Below are 21,846 nucleotides of genomic sequence, written 5' to 3' on the forward strand. Positions count from 1 at the left end.
TTATTTTGTGGCATTCCTGATTTTAAACCATGCACTATGCCTGTTTCATTCACAAGCCTCTTGCTCCATGTACAAGTTCTATGTGAGCACAACTAAGTGCCTTAAGAAGTCCCACTCTTAAGTCAACAGGTTGGCTGCTAACCAAAGGCTGTCAGTTCAAGTGCGCCCAGCGGTGTGTGGTAGAAGGCCTGGTGACCGATCCTGGAAAAATTACCCCTTGAAAACTATGGGGTTAATACCTTTCGACTTTCCACATTTGAAAGCATGGGACATAGCACCTGGAATAACTCGGTGATTTGGCAAAAAACCAGGGCAGGTGAAAAAACATTGTTACAAAAATCATAGAAATTTTAGTGAAAATACCAAAATGTGAAGCTATCGTTTCTTGACATCCTGCAGGTAGGTCTCGCCACTGTGCAGGCCTGACTCACGGATACCCGCACACCCCTGGTAAGTGCTGTTAGTCTGCATTTCTCCTGCCCTCACCACTCAGTCCTGGTTCTTCCCTTAGCCAGCCTCGCCCATGGACACAGGGCTGCTTCTAGGTGACCTTACTGGGAGCATTTCACCTCTCCTTTCCCTAAAAAGGGTAATCGGGAGTCCCACTTCCACCTTTCTCATGCCATCCTTCTTCATAAGGGCATGGCATTAGGAGCTATCTCTATGACCCGGCTCCCGTCCCCTCCTTCATTCCCCTCCCCCTCCACACCCCCGACTCCATGGAAATGGAAACTACTCCAGTGCCAACTCTACTAACCTACTTTCCAGATTTTTATTTTCTACCTCTTCCCACTCCCTCCTTCAACTGCTCTCTCCTTTGCTCAGCTCTTCAATGGCCTCTTCTTTGCTTTGTCCCATGAATGTTGGTGGGATCCCTCCAGGTTCCTTTCTTGGATCCTACTCTTCTATTCTCCTGAGTGCTGCCACCTTCCATCAGGCCCACGTCTCCATGGACAGCCTAGCCCACCTTCCCCAGGGGTTGCCACCATACACATCTCCACCGGATGTCCGACAGATGCTCTGGGCCAGCAACTGGAGGGCTGAACATACTTTTAATTTTATTTTATTTTGAACCTACTTTTTATTAATGTCACCACTACCTTCTCCTTAACCTTCCCTCTTGGGTTGATCTGATCCCAGTTTTACTTGTCCAGGCACCCAGTTCTCTCTGCCAGCCTCCTACCTGGCCTTGCTGCCCCTGGCCGTGATATATTAGTCAGAGGGACTTTTCATGAGAGAAATCTAATCAAGTTACTTCTAACCTATGGGAGAAAAGAAACCCCAAGCTCTCTAGCACCCATTTCCTATTTTATTTCTTACCTCACCCTTCTCTTATTCCACCCTCCAGCCAGAACAAATCACGTGTAGGCCCTGGGATTTTGCCATTTCTTACCTCTGGGCCCTCATACATGGTTTTCATTCAGGCTAGATCTACTCTTTCCTGCCACCACTGTTTATCTTGTTCAACGGCCGAGGGCAGCTGTAGTGGGGAGCTTCAGTAACTCCTTCAACGAGGGGTCTGTGTTCTGTGCTGACCCTTGGCACTTTAGTTGACACAGACAATGCTTCACTTGCTGGTGTATCTCTAATGTCTAGGTCTGGACATTACCGAGCATGGGGGGGGGCGGGGAAATGTTGCTTGAATAGATAATGACCCCATCCCTTCTCTCTAACAGCAATACTGCAGGAACCCAGGAAGGTGAGATACTAGCTTCAAACATGCTCAATACCTGCACCAAAACAAACAAAACAGAAACCACACTCACTGCCATCCAGTCTACACGACTCAACAGCAACCCAAAGGACAGCGTGAAATGACTCCTGTGGGTTTCCGAGTCTGTATTAGGGGGGTAGAAAGCATGGTCTCTTTCTCAGAGCAGCTGGTGGCTTTTAACTGCTGACTTTGTGGTTAGCAGCCCAACTGGTAGCCACTACACCACCAGGGCTCCTGGCTCAATACCTCAAGCTCCTGGGAGGAGGAAGAAGAGGAGGAGGGGGAGGAAAAGGAGGAAGCTATGCTAGTAGAGTGCTTCAGAGGCAACTCCCATGAGATGAAGTGGGAGGGACAGAAGACTAGGAGTTAACCATATTTATTGACTGATGACAAAGTACACAGATGAGTCAATACTCCAGGCCCAGGCTGCCCCAGCATGCTTATCTGGGTTCAGCTAGGCCTGCCAGGAGAGTCAGTGGCAATCTTTCTCACCCAGTACCCAAAAGGAACCAGTCCTGGCCCATGTTTTTCCAGACTCCCGAGAGTTCTGTTCAACAGGATTGCCTTGGGAGGCAGCATCAGCCTGGACCCGAGATTAGTCTTCGGGCCCCACCCATCAGCCTCTGTCAGCTTGGGCCCGAGGTGCAAGAAACTGCAGCGTCTGTAGTCGGCCACATGCCAGTCATACGGGGTAGAATGGTCTGGCTCCAAAGGGAGAACGGTGAGGAAGTGAGTTGAGTGGTGAGGCACAGCTGTTCTACCCACCTGTGGGAGGATGGGGACCCTGGCACGTAGCTGCTGGGGAACAGGGCAGGGGAGTAATGTGGACCCAAGGTCATGGATGGGGACCTGGGGTCAAGGGCAGAGCTTACCAGCTCAGATGACATTGGACTCCTGGACCTTCTCCCCCAAGTAAAAACGACTGAAGAGGAAGGAGCTCAGGTCGATGGTCTGGAAGCGGCCCTCCAACACCAACTCGGCCACAGCCCGCCCCACAGCAGGGGCTTGTTGGAGCCCGTGACCACTGAAGCCCGTGGCGAAGTACATGTTGACAACCAGTGGGTGGGGACCCACTACCCCATTCTGGTCAAAGGTGTTGTAGTCATAATAGCCAGCCCAAGCGCTCTGAACCTGCAGAAACACAAGCTTGTTTCTGAGGAAGGCTGCAGGCTCACGCTCAGCCAGGGCTGAGAATCCCACAGCCCCTCCAGTCTGAGGGGGGCTGCGGGATGGGCCAAGAGATGTGAGGTGGCGGGAGTATGACGGTGGGCAGGAATTCCCAAGAGACTGAGGTTCTCCAGTGTCACCTGTCCTCCCCCATGTCAGTTACCTTCAGAGTCTCAAATGCTGGTACCCTCTGGGCCAAAGGGGGCCACACCTTTTCTTGGAAGAAATCATGGTCCACGTCCAGGTTCCCCGAGTCTGGCTCCTCTTCCTGGGGTGAGAGGTGGGAGGAGGCTTGTTTGGCCTGGGACTTAGTGGTATACCCAGACTTCACAGACTACTTTATCAATCCCCCAGTAGGTGGAGGGTGGGAGAAAAGACCCCAATTTTCCCTCAAGAACACAACCTGGAGCCCTGCAGATAATTGGATTCTTTAAGGACAAAGACCCTTTCCGAGCACCTGCGCCCACTGAGGTTACCTCGGAGGGGCTACGGCCACCTAGGTAGTTGTTGCCCAGTCCTTCCCGGCGAAAGTAGGCTCCACTGGTGTCTGTGACAAGTGGGGACTCCAGGCCTGGTCCCTGCGGGCAGTGCCATATGTACACATACCTGTTGTAACCAGCGGGGTCAGGAACGAGAAGGTAGTACAATCAAAGGCTCCACCCTATGTAGCGTTTAGGCACATGCATACCACACATACAACTTTAGGGTCTTTTCTGTCCTGTCTCCAGATGCCCTGAGCAAAGTCACCTTTTCCTTGGCTCCACAGGGAGCCTGATGCCTTGCATGGTGCCGGGGGCCCCCGTCCCAATACCAGCCAGCTCTGCAACCTGCCCAGACCAGGCTCCTGCTGCGTTAATCACGACAGCACACTCCACAGGTTGGTACTCCAGGCTGTGGTCCATCTTTACCTGCAGGGATCAGAAGGCATGGGTGCGAGGGCCTTGGCCAGACGCTGGTTACCACAGAGGTACATTTCTCTGGAGTCCCAGCACCCCATTCAGGAAAGCGGACGAGACACCAAGACAAGGAGAGCCACACGCTTCACTGTCCACCCACTTTGGTAAGGAAGGTACTTACGTGGACCTCATGAATCCTTTTCAAAGTGACCTTCTCCCCATTTACTGTCTCCATGTGGTCTGATGACGAGATGAAGCCTGCAGCCGAGAACATCAGAATGAGCCCGAGGCCACAGGCACGGGAGGTAGAGCCCATTCGTTTCCTAGAGAAGGAAAGCACGGGGGAGGGAAGTTTCCCCACAGGTGGAGAAGCGGAGCTAGATGAACATGGGTACACACAGGCCAGGGGCGTGCTAAAATGTTTGTTTCCCAAAAAGGACAAGTCAGGAGCTGAAGTCAGGATCCCTAGGACTGCCTTTCAGGGATGAATTCACTCATCCCTGCAACCCTTGCTGGGCCCATGATTGAGGAATTCACACCTAACCCCATCCATGCCCTTGCTTGGACGAGGGGTCTTAGACTCACGTGTGACCTCTCCCTGGCAGAAAAGGACGCCCATGGACTGGACCTTTTGCCGAAGCCCCTGCAGCAGACACCAGGGATCAAACCAGCCTTCATTCTCCATCCCTGTGATGACAAGAGGACTTGTGAGGGAGGAGGAGCAACCCCTTTCTGTATTTCCGGCCTTTCACCCCCACCCCTAACTCCTCCTTAGGGCTCGTAACCAGGGGAAGGTCATGCAGATCAGTCAAACCTGTGGAAGGACAGAGAGCCAGCTTGGCCCAGCGGGGGACCCAGGAGGAAGCGCCCCTCATGCAGTTGGCTGCGGGGTGCTGATGTCTAAGTCGAGGGGCCCGGCAACCCTTCATCTTCAGTAAAACCACCATCCCCGCTCCAAGGAAGCCTCACCGTAAGAAGCCAGAGCTACTCCCTCTGTGTTTATCCAGGGAAACTTGTACCGAAGCTGCTCAGGAGACATCAGACAAACTTTGGCGCCTTCCTCCCTAAGAGAATGAGTCGTGTGTGTATGTGTGTCACCGAGGGTGAGGCTGTCCAGGGAGAGCACTGGTTCCAGCGCATTCGTGCCACACCTTGACCTATTTCCCTAGCCATTCTCCTCACTGCTGAGCGGGGAAAGACCAAGCCCGAGTTCAGGTTCTTCAGTGCATGACTCCCTTGCCACACTCCTTGTCCTCTAAATACTCATGACCTTTCACAAGGTAGGTGACTTTGTCCCTCACTCTTCCTGCCTGGGACAGCCTTCTCCCTCCACCTGTACTACAATCCTGTACACCAGCACACACCTCTCTCTGACACTGTCCCCAGACTGTCGGGTTCAAATCCCAGCACCACCACCTCCAAGCTCCTGGTGCCTCATTTTCACATGTAAAATGGGGATGTTCTAATCACTCAATGAGTTAACATCTATAAAGCATTCAGGGTAACATGTGGCATTACTACCCATGGCCAGCCAGTCAATTCTGGCTGATGGCCACTGCGTACGTCAAAGAAATAAACTGTTTCATGAGGTTTTCTTGACTGTCATCTCTATGGAAGCAGGTTGCCAGGCTTTTCTTCCGTAGCGCTGCTGGGTGGGTTTGAACATGAAGTAGCCTTTTGGCAGTCATGTACAAACCATCTTTGTCCCAAGAACATTCCTGAGGTCGCCTGTGACTAAGTCTACCACCATTACAATCCAGCGCAAAGATGCCCACCCTGACTTATTAGAAGAATCTCAGGCCAGGGGTTGGTGAACCAAATCCAGCCCCCACCTGCTTTTGTAGCCTTTTGTTGGAACACCACTCCATTCATTTGTTTATGTCTTATGGCTGCTTTTGTGAGGCGGCAACAGGCAGAGTTGAGGGGCTGGGCTGGGGACTTAAGGGAGGTCTACAAAATTGAAAATATTTGCTCTACAGAATAAGTGTGACTCCCAACTTAGGATCCTGTTTTAAAAAAAAAAAATCAGATTTCTAGAGCATTCTCTTTTGTTTTCAGTTGGTTCAGACGCAGTGACTCACGTGGAGAAGAGCACCCAGCCCTGCCTGGTCCCGTGCCATCCACTTGACCTTCCCTCTGTTTGAGCTCATGGCTGCAGCCCCTGCGTACCAACCCCTCTCATTTAGGGTCTTCCACTTTTTGAAGACTCCTCTACCAAGTATGATGCCCTTCTCCAGGGGCTGGTGCTTCCTGATGGCATGTTAGGAGACCAAGGAACACTCTGGCTGGACTCCTCCTCCCTAGCAATTTTAGTTTCCGAGGTCTGCAATATGCCAGAGACAATCCTTATGCTCTAGTACCTTCTAGAACACCTGCGTGGCAATCTGTTCACATCTGTCCCAGAGCACCTACGCTAGGGGACTATATGGGTCTGCATCAGCACCGTGGTTGCTAGTATGGGTTATAATGCAATGTACAAAACACAAAAATCCTCACCACTGGACCGATACATAACATCGTGATAAATGGAAAAGAGATTAAAGTTATCAAAGATGTCAGTTTGCTTGGATCCACAAGCAGTGCTCATGACAGCAGCATGACTCTGTAGGCTCTTTAAAACGTCAGAGAAAAAAGATGTCCCTTTGAGGACAAAGGGGTACATAACGCAACCCCGATTTTCAGTGGCCTCACATGCGTGTGAAAGTCGGACCATAAATAAGAAAGACCTCCAACGAGATGGATCGATGCGGTGGCTGTACCAATGGGCTGCAGCAGAACAGCAGTGGTGGGGAGGGGCGAGGACTGCGCAGCGTTTCTTTTTCTTCCTGTAGAGTCGCCCTGAGTCAGACCGATTCAATGACACCAAACAATAACACGTGCCGGATTTTCCTGGTAGACTGGGCTCCTCGATCATAGGACCGTAGTCTGTCAACTCTGACATGCTGCAGGAGTTTGCTGTGTAGAAGGCTGAGCCTGACACCCACCTCTGCACCTTCACATTGCTCTCCATGACGGCAGCGCCCTTCTCTGAAGATAGCAAGAGATAGCCCGAGGGGTTGAACTGGAGGTCCAGGGGAGGGCTGTCAACTACAGCCAAGTACTCCTGTGTAGGAAGATCAGTTCATCAAAGAAGCTAAGAAACAACCACAGGCCCCCGATTCCACTGCTGTTCCTGGGGCCCCCTAGCCAGATGAACTGCTTTCTTTGGGCTAGAGGAGGGGCCACCACCCCAGCCCCGACAACTTGACTTCACATACGTTGATATTTCGTAGAAAGTTGACCGAGAAGAGGGAGAGCTGGATGTTCTCTGGCAATGAGAACTGCTGCCGAATTCCTCCCACAGAAAGCCCCGAAGAGGCCTGTGAATACTAGGAGAAGAGGAGAAAGTCAAGGCGGACCACAACCTTGTTATAGGTCAGCGGTTCCAACGACCCTTTCACAGGGGTCGCCGATTCTTAACAGTAGCAAAATTACAGTTATGAAGTAGCAACGAAAGTAACTTTATATGTGAATGCAACATTCCAGTGTGGAGTAGGGAACCAGTGGAGAGGTCTGGGGGGCTGGCCCCAGTACCAAATACTAAGTGGACGCCTTGAATCTGCAGTTCTGGGAGAGGGACATATCTGATCAGAGAACACGGGAGCAGGTGAAGGGGGAGTTGGAGAGAGTGGAGCACATCCTGGCCCACCAGGCCCTGAGGACGATGATCCCAACTAGAGCAGCCAGTCCACAGAAAGGACCACATAGCCAGCCCCACTATGAGACATGACGTCCCTCACTGACCCATGACCCTACGGGGGGCAGCACCGGAGACACAGTGTGGGAATTGCGTCCGACCTGATCCCACCACACCGAGGCAAAGCACTGGGGGAGTGCAGCGGAACAGCAAGGGAATGGAGTGGCAAGGTCCCCAGGGAATGCTGAAGGTGGACTTTTGGGCCAGGGGGTGGTGCCCCAACAGACTGGACTGGAAAACACTCCTAAAGGCCAACAAACGTTAAAAAAAAAATTTATAGTTGGGGGCTCACCACAACATGAGGAACTGCATTAATGGGCCACGGCATTAGGAAGGTTGAGAACCAGTGTTAGAGGTGAACAGGATGATGGAAATTGTAAGTTGAATAACTTAATTTAAAGGGGGTCCTACTCACAAGAATCCTACAAACTAAGAGAAGTTGAAGGGGACAAGCCCTTATGCAAGGCAGCCAGCAGCCTGAAAAGAACAGGGTTTATCAAAATCCTTTACGGCAGCCATGCAGGGCAGAGATGAGCTCTCTCAAAAAGTTGGGCTTGCGGCTATCAAAAGAGATAGTGACTGGGGTCTTAAAGGCTTGAAGATAAACAAGCGGCCATCTACCTCAGAAGCAACAAAGTCCACATGGAAGAAGCACACCGGCCAGTGTGATCGAGTGGTCCCAAAGGGATCAGTTATCAGGCATCAAAGAACAAAAAATCATATCATTGACTGCACACCTCCATGATAGGATCGCTGAAGACAAATGGGTGCATAAGCAAATGTGGTGAAGAAAGCTGATGGTGCCCGGCTATCAAAAGAGATAGTGTCTGGGGTCTTAAAGGCTTGAAGGTGAACAAGCGGCCATCTAGCTCAGAAGCAAATAAGCCCACATGGAAGAAGCACACCGGCCAGTGCGATCACGAGGTGCCAAAGGGACCAGTTTTAAGGCATCATGCAAAAAAAAAAAAAAGATATAAGTGTGTGTATGTATGTGTATATATGTGTATATGTATATATGTATATGTATATATATATCATATTAAATGAAGGGGGAAGTGCAGAGTGGAGACCCAAGGCCCAAGTGTCGGCCAATGGAGATCCCCTCATAGAGGGGTTTAGGAGAGGAGATGGGTTAATTAGGGTGTGAGGTAGTATCGATGAAGAACACAGCTTTCCCCCGGATCCTGGATGCTTCCTCCCCCCAACTACCATGATCCGAATTCTACCTTGCAGGGCTGGATAGGACAGAGGCTGTACACTGGTACATATGAGGGTTGGAGGTACAGGGAATCCAGGGTGGATGATACCTTCAGGACCAAGGGTGTGAGGGACGATGCTGGGAGAGTGGAGGGTGAGTGGGTTGGAAAGGGGGAACTGATTACAAGGATCCACATGTGACCTCTTCCCTGGGAGAGGGACAGCAGAGAAGGGGGGAAGGGAGACTCCGGATAGGGCAAGATATGACAAAACAACGATGTATAAATTACCAAGGGCATATGAGGGAGGGGGGAATGGGGAGGGAGGGGGGAAAAAAAAAAGAGGACCTGATGCAAGGGGCTTAAGTGGAGAGCAAATGCCTTGAGAATGATTGGGGCAGGGAATGTATGGATGTGCTTTATACAATTGATGTATGTATATGTATGGATTGTGGTAAGAGTTGTATGAGTCCCTAATAAAATGTAAAAGAAGAAAAGAGAAAAAAATGATTAGGGCAAAGACTGTACAGATGTGCTTTATACAATTGATGTATGTATATGTATGAACTGTGAAAAGAATTGTATGAGCCCCAATAAATTGTTAAAATAAAAAAAAATTAAAAAAAACAAGTTGGGCTTGGTGGTGCAGAATGATAATGGCCCACAAGTCCAAGGGCAGGATTTTAATACTGACTCTACCAATTGCAAAACAAGGATCTAAGTAGCAAACTGCGTGGCATTTTGGCTGTACCAAGTAAGAACAGCCAAGCGCACACGCCTCAGAAGTAAAGGACCCCACAAGGAGCTTAAGATCACTCTTTGCCTTGCTTATAGGGAGAAGACAGGCTTGGTTGGCTAAGTGGGTGGGATCTCCAGTCTAACGTTGTGAAATTGGATTTGTACAAAGTATCGGTTTCGTGTCAAAAACTCTTGGGTCCTGAGACTATGTTTTAATAAGATCCGAAGCAGTCTGTCCTTAGGATTCCCTGACTGAAGTCTACTGTGGCCTCCCTTTTCTCAGTCCCGCAGCCCTTGTTAAAACAAGTCGTCTTTCTTGTCCAGCTCATGCCTCTGTCCTACCCCATACCTCACCGTGTGATCTCGTTCCACCACCAGCACCCGAATGGAACCCCGTTGCTTCTCCAATCTCTTCAGCCAATAGGCCACAGACAGGCCAAGCACTCCACCTCCCACAATCACCACGTCTGCCTGTTCGGGGGGCAAGTGGCGGGTGTCATTCAGCTGATCCCAGGTCCCTCCAGGCAGGATTGACTGGATCTTCTTCTTCATCTCAGACATCTTTCCATCCCAATCTGTGGACAGGAGTAACGGTCAAAGGTGCCACACCTCTCCCTGTGGTGGGGCCCTGGCGGCGGCTCCGCACAGAGGAAAGAGAGCGCTGGCAGTCCTCCCCGTCATCCTGCTCAGCCTGTTCATCCTTCTCTGCTTTCACGCGTCCCACACAGCACTGCAAGCACAACTTCCGAACTCTATACTCTCTCCAAAGGCCAGGGGACTGAGCATTCCTCTGGCTCCAGTCCACCTGTATATACTCAACTGGCTTGTCATCATCACTTGGATGAGCCCGACCCCTGGATCAAGCAGCTCTGGCCTGGCCCAAACTGCAGCACACGCCACCACCACACCTACACACACGTCCGTCTCCCATCCAGTCCAGATGACTCTGCCTCCTGTTTGGGCGTGCCTCCTAGCATCACCCCAATCTCTGCCATGGCCATGCTTCATTCGGTAAGTCTCCCAAATCTCTCCTCTGACCTCCTGTGCAAAAGCCTCCTAAAGGTTCTCACTGACTCCTCTTGTCTACCCCGTCTTCCTTCCTAATCTCGAGCCTCACAACTAGAACGAGCTTTTCTCACATACCCGATTTAATCACATACCCCTTTGCTTAAAAACTCCCAACGACTTTCCATTCCATGAAGATCCCCAAACCCCACACAAACTGGCTTCTGTCCACTCTGCACTGGGTTCTGCTATTCTTATTTTTGCCAGGAAAACCACCACACATTTCTTCTCTGCTGCCTACTGGCTCCCTTCTTTGTTAATGGTGTGGTCAGCTCAGTTATCATTTCCTCAGAGAAGCCTTTCCTGAACCCTGGACTCCATCAAACTCTATCACAGTCTCACAGTTCTGCCAATTTTCCTTTAGAACTTTCCTGCTGACTTTTGAGTTAATTTGAAATTGCCTCATATTGTAAGGTCCACAGGGGCAGAGATTATGGCTACCTTTTGCAACACTGAACCCCCAGCCTAGCACAGTACCTGCCACATGCTACGTGATTAATACAAACTCAAACGAAGTTAATTGCTGTGAAGTCCATTCCAACTCAGGGACCCCATGTGTGTCAGAGAAGTGCATTTCATAAGATTTTCCCTGGCTGAGTTTGGGGTGGTAGATTCCTTTTTATAGGTTCTTTCTAACTTTAGTCTTAGAACTCCAACCAAAGGAATGGGTGGGGCCACGCGAATAAGGTATATGCAACCTGAACATGGGGATTGGTCAATTTTGCCATCCCACTTGCCATTCTGACTGGTCAGTTCTGGCATCCCAGAAGCAGAAACAGGGACCTTGCTGACCATCAAGAGTGGGTCAGGAGAGCAGTACGGACGGCCGCTGGACCCAGGGTTCCTGCACTGAGACACTCCTAGACACCCCTAGACTGAGGAGACAGGCTCATTAATATCAAGGACGGCGACAAACAGCCACAGCAGGAAAGTGGTGGCAGCAGAAGCAGGAGATCAGTATAACCTGGCTTGCTGTCCTTTCTGGGTCCGTGAAGTGAGAGCTGAATGGCTTCAGGCAGAAAACTAGCTGACAGTTGGGTGCTTGTGGGCACTTATTGTGGAAGCAGAGGTTGTGGTGTGCAGAGCTGAGAAGTCAAGGGCCAGAGAGGCATGACTACAGGCACAACTGAAAAATGTACGTCGTGACCCTGCACCCTGAATTGCAACTGGTTATTTCCCTAATAAAACCCATGACCCCAAGTATGGTCTGTGCATTCTGTGGCCATTACAATTGTCGGACTCAGCAGAAAAGGAGCGTGTGTGTAGAAGGGGCAGTTACAATGGCCGATGAGCAGAGGGACCGGTGTGTCAGGGGAGTCAGTCTGATAGAAGGTGCTGACGATCCTCATGCCCTCCCTGCAACATTTGAGCTCAGCTGTCCCTGCAACCACAAGTTTACACCTTGCTTTTGAGATGCCTTGGGATAGATTTAAATCACCAACTTGCTGGTTAGCTTACAAGCCTGTGAATCATTCGTAACACCCTCCAAACCCAAACCACTGAGTTGATTCTAATTCATAGTGACCCTAGAGGCCAGGGTAAATACCCCTGGGGGTTTCCCAGAGGAACTCTCTGAGAGCAGAAAGCCTCGTGTGACACCACAGGGCTCAGTAAGTGTCTGGAACAAATTAATCTCTTTGTATGTCACACCTCACTTGATAATCTCCAAGGCCTCTATCTCCAACATACTGCCCAGACTCTTCTCAGCAGCCTGTGAATCTTTCCGTGACCTGCTCTTACCTCACCTGTTCACACGAGTTTTCCTATGACTGCTCATACTCTGGCAGGTGGGTGGTTTGTGCTAACTTTCTGCCAAAGAACAATTATGTCTCCCCTTCAACACTGCTCCGTTCTCCACTGTCTGGAATACACACCATCCTTTAACAGGTCAACTTTATTTTTAGGGCTGGTCTCACTTACATAGAGAAGTCTCTATCCAGTAGATACACTACAGCACCTTCAGTATTCACAGACTCTTCTAGGCTTCCCTCGTTCGTGGCCACTACACTGAGCACGAGTTGACACAAAAGCAGGGCGTAAGGTACATTTTGCAACTAATCAAAGTGCCTCTCCCTACGCCCCGTTATTCTGCAGTAAACGGAATCATAAAATGAGGTGGATTTGTCACCTGCGAAGGGCAGCATTCTTCAGCAGGCCCAGGCCCCACCTACATGCTCCAGTAGCTCAATCCTCACCCTTCTCTCCCGGCTGACCCTTCTGGGCTTCCCATCGTCGCGGGCCGAGGTCCCTGCCCCAGGTCATGCTGCCCACTGCAGCTCTCAACTTTACCCAGAGTGGCGCCTCCTCTGCGCGTGCCGAACCAGCGGGCCCAGGGACCCCGGCACAAGCCGGACCGCAGCGCCCGCAGAGGCATGGCCCTCGCGTGCAGTGGAACCCTTGCGCGAAGAACCTAGCTCCGGCGAGGTCACTGCCGCGCGCCGAGGGCTGTGCGCGAAAGCGCGCTGATTGGCCGGCGGCGGTACCGTTTCTCGTTTGTTGCCCCTGCCCACGCCCCGCAGCGCTATTGGCCTCCGCGTTCTCGCGATGGAGCCGACGTCCGCCCAGGCCCCGCCCTCACTTCCCATTGGCTGGACTCGCGCTTACGGCAGACTTGCGTGGCTCCTAGAGGCTTCCGAGAGGGAACCAGCTGGGCGGGACGGAGCCCTTGGCTCTGGGCGGAAGTGCGGCTGAGCTGGTTTCCGGGACCGCTGGTGTGACGTGTCCCGCGCTTGGCGCAGCAGGAAGCCGTGGTGATCCTGGCCTGAGTTTGCGGCGCCGGCTCTCCTGCTGCCGCCACCGCCGCCATGCTCGACTTTTTCACCATTTTCTCCAAAGGGGGGCTTGTGCTCTGGTGCTTCCAGGGCGTGAGTGATTCATGCACCGGGCCCGTTAACGCGCTGATTCGTTCCGTGCTGCTGCAGGTACTGCCCCCGCGGAATCAGAATTCTGGGCTCTCCCTCTCAGAGCCCCCTCTCCTTCGTCCCCTACGACCAAGCCGCACCTCATTCCCACCCTCTTTACCCATCTCACACTGACCACTCACCGATGTTCGGGACTCCAGCCACTCCTGTCTCTGTACTTCAGACTGTTCCTACCATCGGGATGCCCACACCCCTCCAGTTTCTGGGACTCCAGACTCAGCCTGATTTCCGCCCCTCCCGTCTCCCCACCCCTACCCCCGCTCATTTCCTCGTACCCTCAGCATCTTAGTTTTGTTTGGAAGGGTGGAGGGAATGGAAACTTTTTAAAAAGTGTAAACGTAAACCGCTGCTAGTTCATATGATCATATGAAGACCTCTTTCCCTCATGGCTCCCACCTATCTGGACTTAACCTCTATCCCTTCCCTCTAATTTGTTGTCTCATTTCCACTCCAGTGGAATGGTATGGAGAACTCCGGCATCTCCCTTGTCTTTTGGACAGGTTTGACTTAGGGGGAAAATCTCTGGTTCTTTCCCAAAGGCGACACTAGAGGAGCCCAGGTCTGGGTCTTCTAGGGATAATGTGAACTCTGGGGCATCATTTTTTTCCAGGAACGGGGAGGTAACAACTCCTTCACCCATGAGGCACTCACGCTCAAGTATAAGCTGGACAACCAATTTGAGCTGGTGTTTGTGGTAAGTGGGAAAAGAACCTGGGTTAATTGTACTAGGGATATATTGTGAAATAACTGAGAACACCAAGGTAGAGGGGGGAGAAACTCTAGGCTTAGTCAGAGTTTGGCTGCTCCTCACCCCCGGGAATCCTGCCAGGTGGCTGAGCCATCCCGAGGCCTGGCTAGAGCTGGCTTCTGTCCTTGCTTTAAGCACATCTGCTGGCTCTGCTTCTTCCCCAAACAGGTTGGCTTCCAGAAGATCCTCACACTGACCTACGTGGACAAATTGATAGATGATGTGCACCGGCTGTTTCGGGACAAGTACCGCACAGAGATCCAACAGCAGAGTGCTTTAAGTCTACTAAATGGCACCTTTGACTTTCAAAATGACTTCCTGCGGCTTCTTCGGTGAGGAATCTCCCCCTTCTTTTAAAGGGTTGTAATTCTGTGAAAGATACTCCTAAATGTGCTGCTGTGCACCAACAATTTTTGGTAGAAGGGTCCCTTCTTTGGGCTTTGATGTTTGTACTTGCATAGGGTAGAAAAACCAGTGAATCTCTATTTCTCTTCAGGGAAGCTGAGGAGAGCAGTAAGTTCCGTGCTCCTACTACCATGAAGAAATTTGAAGATTCTGAAAAGGCCAAGAAACCCGTGAAGTCCATGATTGAGAACCGTGTGGAAAAGCAGAAAGAAAAAGCAAAGAACAGCAAAAAAAGGGGGGCTAAGAAGGAAGGTGAGTGTAGATTCCTTGGAGACAATAGGATTTGGAAAGGTAGTCAGTGCTAAGGCTTTACTCTGAGTTTCTACTTAGAGGGTTTGGACACTTTTTCCCATCGTCTATTTTGTTGGGGGGTTGGTTCGTTTTTGCCCAACAGGTTCTGATAGCAACACTGTGGCTCCCAACAAAGCTGTCTCTGCGGAAAAGTCAGGTCCCCCAGTGGGTGCTGAGAACGGGGTGGAACTTTCCAAAGAAGAACTGGTTCGCAGGAAGCGAGAGGAGTTCATGCAGAAGCATGGGAAAGGGACAGAGAAGTCCAGGTGAGCACGTTCGGCCTTTCTTCACAACCTCCTGTTGCTTGTAGCCACTCGGGAACATCGTTCTTGTGTCTGGTTCATGGATAGAGGTCTCACTTCTATCATAACCCTTTGCAGCAAGTCCTTGAAGTCGGATGCTTCAAAGGAGAAAGGCAAAAAGGCGCCCCGGGTGTGGCCATTGGGTGGCTCTGCCAATGAGGAAGTCCTGGATTATAGCACTCCCACCACCAATGGAACTCCTGAGGTGGCCCTTACCGAGGACATCAACTTGGTAAGGAGGAACAGGGCAGAGTGAAGGCTACCAGTACTGAGAAATTGATGAGTAACTAGAGACCGGTGCGGCAGTAACAAAGAAGTCCTACTGTGGTGTTTAAGGCTGTTGGCAGCTAACTGGAGGATGAGTGGTTTTCAACTACTCAGTCTTTCTGTGGGAGAAAGACATGGTTATCTGCCTCCTGTAAACCCTGTGGGGCAGCTGTGCTCTTTCACACGGGGTCCCTGTGTGTCACAGTTGACAGTAATTGCATGACTGGGTGAGATCCATCAAGCAGGTCCCTCAGGTCAAGAGCCAAAGACGTGTGGGTGGGTAAATCCTGGGCCTTTTGTCCTCAGAGCTCTTACTATTCCTGGCCCCAAATCCCTCCAGATTCGAGGGACTGGGCCTGGGGGGCAGCTTCAAGATCTGGACTGCAGCTCAGATGATGATGAAGCCGCTCAAACCACCACTAAACCTAGGTAGGGGTATTTTAGATGAGGGTGGGGTGGGATGTGTGGCCCCAGAGGTGATGTTATCTGACCCCACCTGCTGGTTGTGTGTGCACCTGCAGTACTACAAAGGGAACTCTGGGTGGCATGTTTGGAATGCTGAAGGGCCTTGTGGGTTCCAAGAGCTTGAGTCGTGAAGACATGGAATCTGTGCTGGAAAAGATGCGCGATCATCTCATTGGTAAGTTTTGAGGTACTGGGATGCAGCCGTTTATTGGGGCAGTAGTTTGCAGGGTTGACAAGGCACTCACAAACCTGTCTCCTCTGTCTCAGCTAAGAATGTGGCGGCTGACATTGCAGTCCAGCTCTGTGAATCTGTTGCCAACAAGTTGGAAGGGAAGGTGATGGGGACCTTCAGTAGTAAGTCTCCCTAAATTGGACAGCTCTTAGGGGGTGATGCATTCTGAGAGGGTAAGAGCATAAGCCTCCATTCGGTGTTCAAGTGTTAAGAACAATATCAGCCATGGTCTAGATTTCAAGGACCAAAATCCTAGCACCCCCCGGGTCCTGTCTTCCCCTGCTCAGAAGGGTGTTGGGCATTCTTGGAGCACCTTCCTTTGGATTCATGGGTGCCCCTCCCCACAGCTGTCACGTCTACAGTAAAGCAAGCTCTCCAGGAGTCCCTGGTGCAGATTTTGCAGCCACAGCGTCGGGTGGACATGCTTCGGGACATCATGGATGCTCAGCGTCGCCATCGCCCATATGTTGTCACCTTCTGTGGTGTTAATGGAGTAGGGAAATCTACTAATCTTGCCAAGGTCGGTGCAGGTCCCCAGCCTGCCTTTGTTATTACTCCTTCACTCCCAGTGTCTGAGTCACCCTGGTTCCGTGTGACGGTTTCCCCCCCCCCCCCCCCCTTTTGCAGATTTCTTTCTGGTTGTTAGAGAATGGCTTCAGCGTCCTCATTGCTGCCTGCGACACATTTCGTGCTGGGGCTGTGGAACAGCTGCGTACACACACTCGCCGCCTGAGCGCCCTGCACCCCCCTGAGCAGCACAACGGCCGCACGATGGTGCAGTTGTTTGAAAAGGGCTACGGCAAGGATGCTGCCGGCATTGCCATGGAAGCTATTGCCTTTGGTACAGTGCAGGGAAGCACAAAGGCATGGGGGCTTTTCTGGGCCTGGGTTCCCTTGGATTTGCAGGGGGTCAAGGTTACCATACCTCTGCACTTAGCCTGTTCTGCTTGTAGGTATTATGTACGTTCATGTCATTCCACCAGAGAAGCCTGAATTTGCTGACTTTTACTGACCCTATTTTCAACTTTTTCTTACTATGTTTGGTGGATAGGTTTATTTTGTGTTTTACTTTACATTACCTTGTAGCCAAATCCAGAACCCAGAAGTGGCAGACAGGCTTTTAGTTTGGCCAGGCTAGGAAACAGGACTGTGTGTGTGATTGACAGCTCCAGTGTTGAGCTAACAGGTTCTGTCTTTTTCCCCCCTCCTCCTAGCACGTAACCAAGGCTTTGATGTGGTGCTGGTGGACACAGCTGGCCGCATGCAAGACAATGCTCCCCTGATGACTGCCCTGGCCAAACTGATTACCGTCAATACGCCTGACTTGGTGCTGTTTGTTGGGGAGGCCTTAGTAGGCAATGAGGCTGTGGATCAGCTGGTGAGGGGTAGGGCCTAGTTCCCGTGCCAAGCTCAGCTATAGTGCTAACGTTGGGTGGCTCTTAAATAACCTTTTCCTCCTTTCCAGGTCAAGTTCAACAGAGCCTTGGCTGACCATTCCATGGCTCAAACACCTCGTCTCATCGATGGCATTGTCCTTACCAAATTTGATACCATTGATGACAAGGTAAATGTGGGAAAAGGGCTCAGGACAAAGTGAGCCGGGGAGGGGATGCCAGTGTTAGCCCTTCACAGGGAAGCTGTGTTTGTGCCAAAGCATCCCAGGGAAGCGAGCTGACTGGGTGTCTCATTTCTGTACTTAGGTGGGAGCTGCTATTTCTATGACGTACATCACAAGCAAACCCATCGTCTTTGTGGGTACTGGCCAGACTTACTGTGACCTACGCAGTCTCAACGCCAAGGCTGTGGTGGCTGCTCTCATGAAGGCTTAGTGTGGCTCTTGCCCAATACCAAATTGCCGCTTTCCACCCCACCAAACCCCTATTGCTGTTATCAAAAATGTGCTTTGGAGTCTGTGAGCAACTTGTCTTCAGTGCGGTAAAGACAAAGGAAGAGCTCCAGGGGCTTGCAGCTCCTTCTAACCCCACTTCCTGCCTGCGTCCAACTGCAAGGAGGGAGAACCTAATCATGTTACAATCACTGCCCACTGATAACACCCCCCCCCCCACCCCCCCCGGTACTCCAACTTCCTACTCAGGCCTCCCTTCCACCGCCTCCAGACTCAGTTTCTTTACAGCTTTGACCAATTGTTATAGAAGACCCAACACCAGTTCTGCAGTGTGAGTGACGCCTCATGGATTTGGGGAGCCGGCTCTGGGTCTAGAATACATAGCTTTCAGGTCCCTGGGGCCAGGATGACAGCCACCTCCACTGGCAGTGTATGGCCTGTTCTTAATTGCTGCTAATTCTGATGAATGCCACCCCACTGTTCCCCCAAACCATCAGTTAGGCCAGGGTGATGTGTTGCAAATGAGAGAAAGATGAGTCCCCGCTTCCCGCAGAAATAAAGGGAGCCAAATTGCAGTGTTGCATTGGGCTTCTCAGCCCCACTCTCTCCCACTTCGAAAATACACATGTAAGCTTTGCATGTTCCCCTTCCTGGAAGAAAACTGTCAGAAAGGTATCCGTTGCCCCAACTTTCCTGCCCCACTCTTCATCTCCTGAGTAGATCCTGGCTTTTCCTCACTACTCTACAGTGCCTGGTAGACAAGTGCTAAGTTGAAGACCACGACCCACTTGTTCAGACTTACAGCTTGGTATTACAGATGTGCTATTAGTGCAATAGGGTGAAGGCTGTCTGCCCAGAGAAATACATAATTTATATAGGAAAATAAATTTCATAAATAAATTGCCTTTTAGGTCTTGGAATTATTTTACATAGTTTTCAAAAGGAAATCTCACATCACACTACTCTGTTCCAGGGCAGTTGGTAAGAAAGGAAGTACGATGAAAAAGTTGCTAACGCGCCTAGAAGTCATATAAAAGTTCACAACTGTCCTGAAAGTGAGATCGCCCAAGATGAGAATCAGGATCGTTAGGCAAATTATGATTTTTCTAAAGTAACTTTAAAAGTGGAGCCATGACCCTGGAATGTAAATGAACAGGCTTTTAATACTGCTCAGTTATGTAAAATACTGTAAAAGACCTAGAAAACTAGAGTTTCAAGTCATGTTTTAAAAAAGCCATTAAGCTTAATTGAAAAACCAAGTATGGAGTATAAAATTGCAGTGAGGGCCACAGAGACTCCGTGGCTCCTAGGTCCCCAGGTCCTTCATGCAGAGCTGCGGCCACAGCAATGGAGCATCACACTGGCCAGCTGCATGGGCGCAAGCACATCTTCCTGCGAGGGCCTGCGATCTCAGGCCTTCTTGACCCGGAGCAGGCAGCAGAATATCCAGAACCAGCCAGCACAAAAGATTAAGTTGGAACATTCCCCCCACCCCCCTCCCTGCTGCTCTACCCACAACCTTCAACTTCTGGGTTTTGGTACTTCCTTGGTGGGCTCTTGTAAGTTTACTTGTTAAACACTGTCCACAGTGGGGCCTCACAGCTTGGTCTACTGGTGATCTCGGTAGCCCTCTCAAGTACTATTACCTGTGGAGGAAGAGAAAAGGTAGAGGATGAAATGAAACTTCACAAAATGGATTAAGCTAGCCAAGGCTGAGATCTTTAAATTAAAAATGAAACTAGGCATTTTTAATACACTCAATAGGAAAAGTACAGAAACCTTGACAGTCAGCTCCACAGTCATGAAGACGTGTGTGAATTATGAGTAGAGTAGGAAACAGTATACCTCTTATGTCACTGTGCGCTGCCGATGAGCCATTTAGCTGACCCTCTCTCACCATTCCTGCCCAAAAAAGGGTAGATCAGGATAAGGATTAAACAGATAAGCGACAGGTATTAACAGAAAAGCAACCAATTAAAGGAAGGCAACATGTGGTATGGCTAGGATGGCATTACTTTGCATTCTAGGAGAGAGTAAGGGGTAATATGGCCACAGAATTGTTTCTGACTCTGACCTTGTATCATAGAGTAGTAATGCCCCTGTGGATTTCCAACATTAACGGCAGTAGAGAGCCTCACCTTTGAGGAGGGGCTAGTGGTTTCAAACCACTCACCTTGTGGTTAGGAGCTCAACACAACCCACCCATTATGCCACCAGTGGCATGGCTTACAAAGGGTGGAACAGATTAGCTTTCAGAGTGTTGTGTTAACAGGGAAGCAGTAAGGTCTCCTAACGTACTGACTGCCTGTACACTGATAATTTTACATGGGCTGTGTTTGCTGTTTCTAACCAGGCTCAAAGGTCAGGTTTAGGTTAATCAACTAAGTCAAATGGGCTTGATTAGCACTACTCGAACTGCATGTGGCTAATTTTAAATATTAAAAACTCAATTTCTTAATCACACTGGTCACCCTTCAAAGGGCTCCCCGGCCATATATAACTTCTAGCTATGGGTCTTCACTGGACAGTGAAGATGATGGAGTACTTCGGTCACCACAGAAGATCCTATTGGGATACATGATGACATAAGGAATGCATAAAAGAACAATCCAAGAAAAGAGTAATGAGAAATGTGGACAATTACATGCACCAAAATACATCAATCAAATTCTTTCAGAAACAAGACAGATCACGACATAATACTAGACCCACTTTCTACTAAAACTTGATCAACTAGAATGAAAACAAAGACACAAAAAATACTCAACTTGATCTCACAGGTGTATATAGAACACGTCACCCAACAAAAATGCATTTCACTTTGCCCTTTAGCACCCAGTAGCTGCTCTGGAATAGATATTTTAGGGCATAAAGCAAGCAACAAAAAATGTAAAAAATGGGATAATACAAGTCATCTTTTCAGATCATAATGCCGTAAAATTAGAAATCACCATCAAACAAAACACCAAAAAAATCAAATACATAGACACTTAAGAACCATTGGGTAATTGAAGAAATAATAAAAAATTCCTTGAAACAAATGAACACAAATACAACTTATCAAAAGCTTAGGACCCAGCAAAACCAGCACTCAGGGCAGTTTATAGCAACAGCTGCACATCCAGTAAGGCAGAAAGAACTAATCACCTTAACCCAACTCCTGTTACAAGTGGAAAGAGTACAGCAAAACAAACCATCAGGTGCTGAAATAAAAAATTAGGGCAGAAATGAATGAATCTGAAAATAAACGTGAACAGATCAATAAGACAAGAAAATAGGCTATTTGGAAAGATTAGCAAAATTGAGAAACAATTGGGAAACTTAACAAAAGAAAATAAAAATAAATTCTATGAATAAGAAAAAAATGGATATGAGAACCAAATGAGATTAAAAGAATCACACAGTTATGATAGTGACATTACCCATCACAGGACAAACAGCTCAAGAGCTGTTGCTCTCTGATCCCTTAAACTCAAAATACATCTTACCTGATCTACCCCTTGTAGAGATCTCACAGGTTAACCGCTTAAAATACTCTGGAAGATCAGCATAGTCATTTCCATAGGAGATAACCTTAATCCCTTTATCCAGCATGTTCTCCCGAAGCTTCTTGAACTCATCCACATCTCCTCTCCGAACCAGCATAAAATGTTCTAAGTCCGATTTATGTTTGACCGCCTCCAGGAAAAGGGCTTGGAAAGTGGTGTCATCTACCGTCCAGCCACAACCCAGGAAAAGAAATGACTTATTTTCGTAGAGTTTCTGAATCTCTCTCTTAAAGGAAAAAACAAACAACATATGAATGACACTGTGACACACTGAAGAGATGTCTGAAACATTATAACCTCAACCTCAAG

At 49.7% G+C, this 21,846-nt stretch overlaps 3 protein-coding genes across 7 annotated transcripts in view; 1 reads left to right on the forward strand and 2 right to left on the reverse strand.

The window, feature by feature from the left end:
* Window positions 1–2,074: 2,074 nt before the first annotated feature.
* On the reverse strand, window positions 2,075–12,978 carry FOXRED1 (FAD dependent oxidoreductase domain containing 1). Of its 4 annotated transcripts, none has more exons than XM_075564106.1 (12): window positions 12,802–12,978; window positions 9,802–10,022; window positions 7,035–7,145; window positions 6,762–6,880; window positions 4,747–4,841; window positions 4,363–4,464; window positions 3,959–4,035; window positions 3,629–3,789; window positions 3,358–3,487; window positions 3,045–3,149; window positions 2,587–2,845; window positions 2,075–2,415 (listed from the first exon to the last, which is right to left on the reverse strand). In XM_075564106.1, the coding sequence occupies exons 1-11, from the start codon at window positions 12,884–12,886 to the stop codon at window positions 2,591–2,593; spliced, it is 1,461 nt and encodes a 486-aa protein (XP_075420221.1). In that variant the 5' UTR covers window positions 12,887–12,978; the 3' UTR covers window positions 2,075–2,415; window positions 2,587–2,590. The 4 variants fall into 4 exon arrangements, with proteins under 4 accessions (XP_075420221.1, XP_075420220.1, XP_075420219.1 ...); XM_075564105.1 differs by having other exon boundaries at window positions 2,075–2,479; XM_075564104.1 differs by having other exon boundaries at window positions 2,075–2,845.
* Window positions 12,979–13,212: 234 nt separating this feature from the next.
* On the forward strand, window positions 13,213–18,889 carry SRPRA (SRP receptor subunit alpha). The gene is made up of 14 exons (XM_075564108.1): window positions 13,213–13,433; window positions 14,044–14,127; window positions 14,350–14,513; window positions 14,678–14,838; window positions 14,981–15,143; window positions 15,258–15,411; window positions 15,787–15,875; window positions 15,968–16,086; window positions 16,179–16,265; window positions 16,491–16,663; window positions 16,771–16,984; window positions 17,358–17,521; window positions 17,609–17,707; window positions 17,844–18,889. The coding sequence occupies exons 1-14, from the start codon at window positions 13,317–13,319 to the stop codon at window positions 17,970–17,972; spliced, it is 1,917 nt and encodes a 638-aa protein (XP_075420223.1). The 5' UTR covers window positions 13,213–13,316; the 3' UTR covers window positions 17,973–18,889.
* Window positions 18,363–21,846, reverse strand: part of FAM118B (family with sequence similarity 118 member B) — a 62,664-nt gene continuing 59,180 nt past the window's right edge. For both annotated transcript variants that reach the window (XM_075564111.1, XM_075564110.1), the window contains 3 exons: window positions 21,478–21,763; window positions 19,835–19,891; window positions 18,363–19,635 (listed from right to left, as the gene is read on the reverse strand). In XM_075564111.1, the coding sequence (XP_075420226.1) occupies window positions 19,622–19,635; window positions 19,835–19,891; window positions 21,478–21,763 (357 nt within the window). In that variant the 3' untranslated portion in view covers window positions 18,363–19,621. The remainder of the gene's footprint in view (window positions 19,636–19,834; window positions 19,892–21,477; window positions 21,764–21,846) is intronic.

This window comes from Tenrec ecaudatus, chromosome 12, assembly GCF_050624435.1.
Source record: "Tenrec ecaudatus isolate mTenEca1 chromosome 12, mTenEca1.hap1, whole genome shotgun sequence".
Taxonomy (NCBI): Eukaryota; Metazoa; Chordata; class Mammalia; order Afrosoricida; family Tenrecidae; genus Tenrec; species Tenrec ecaudatus.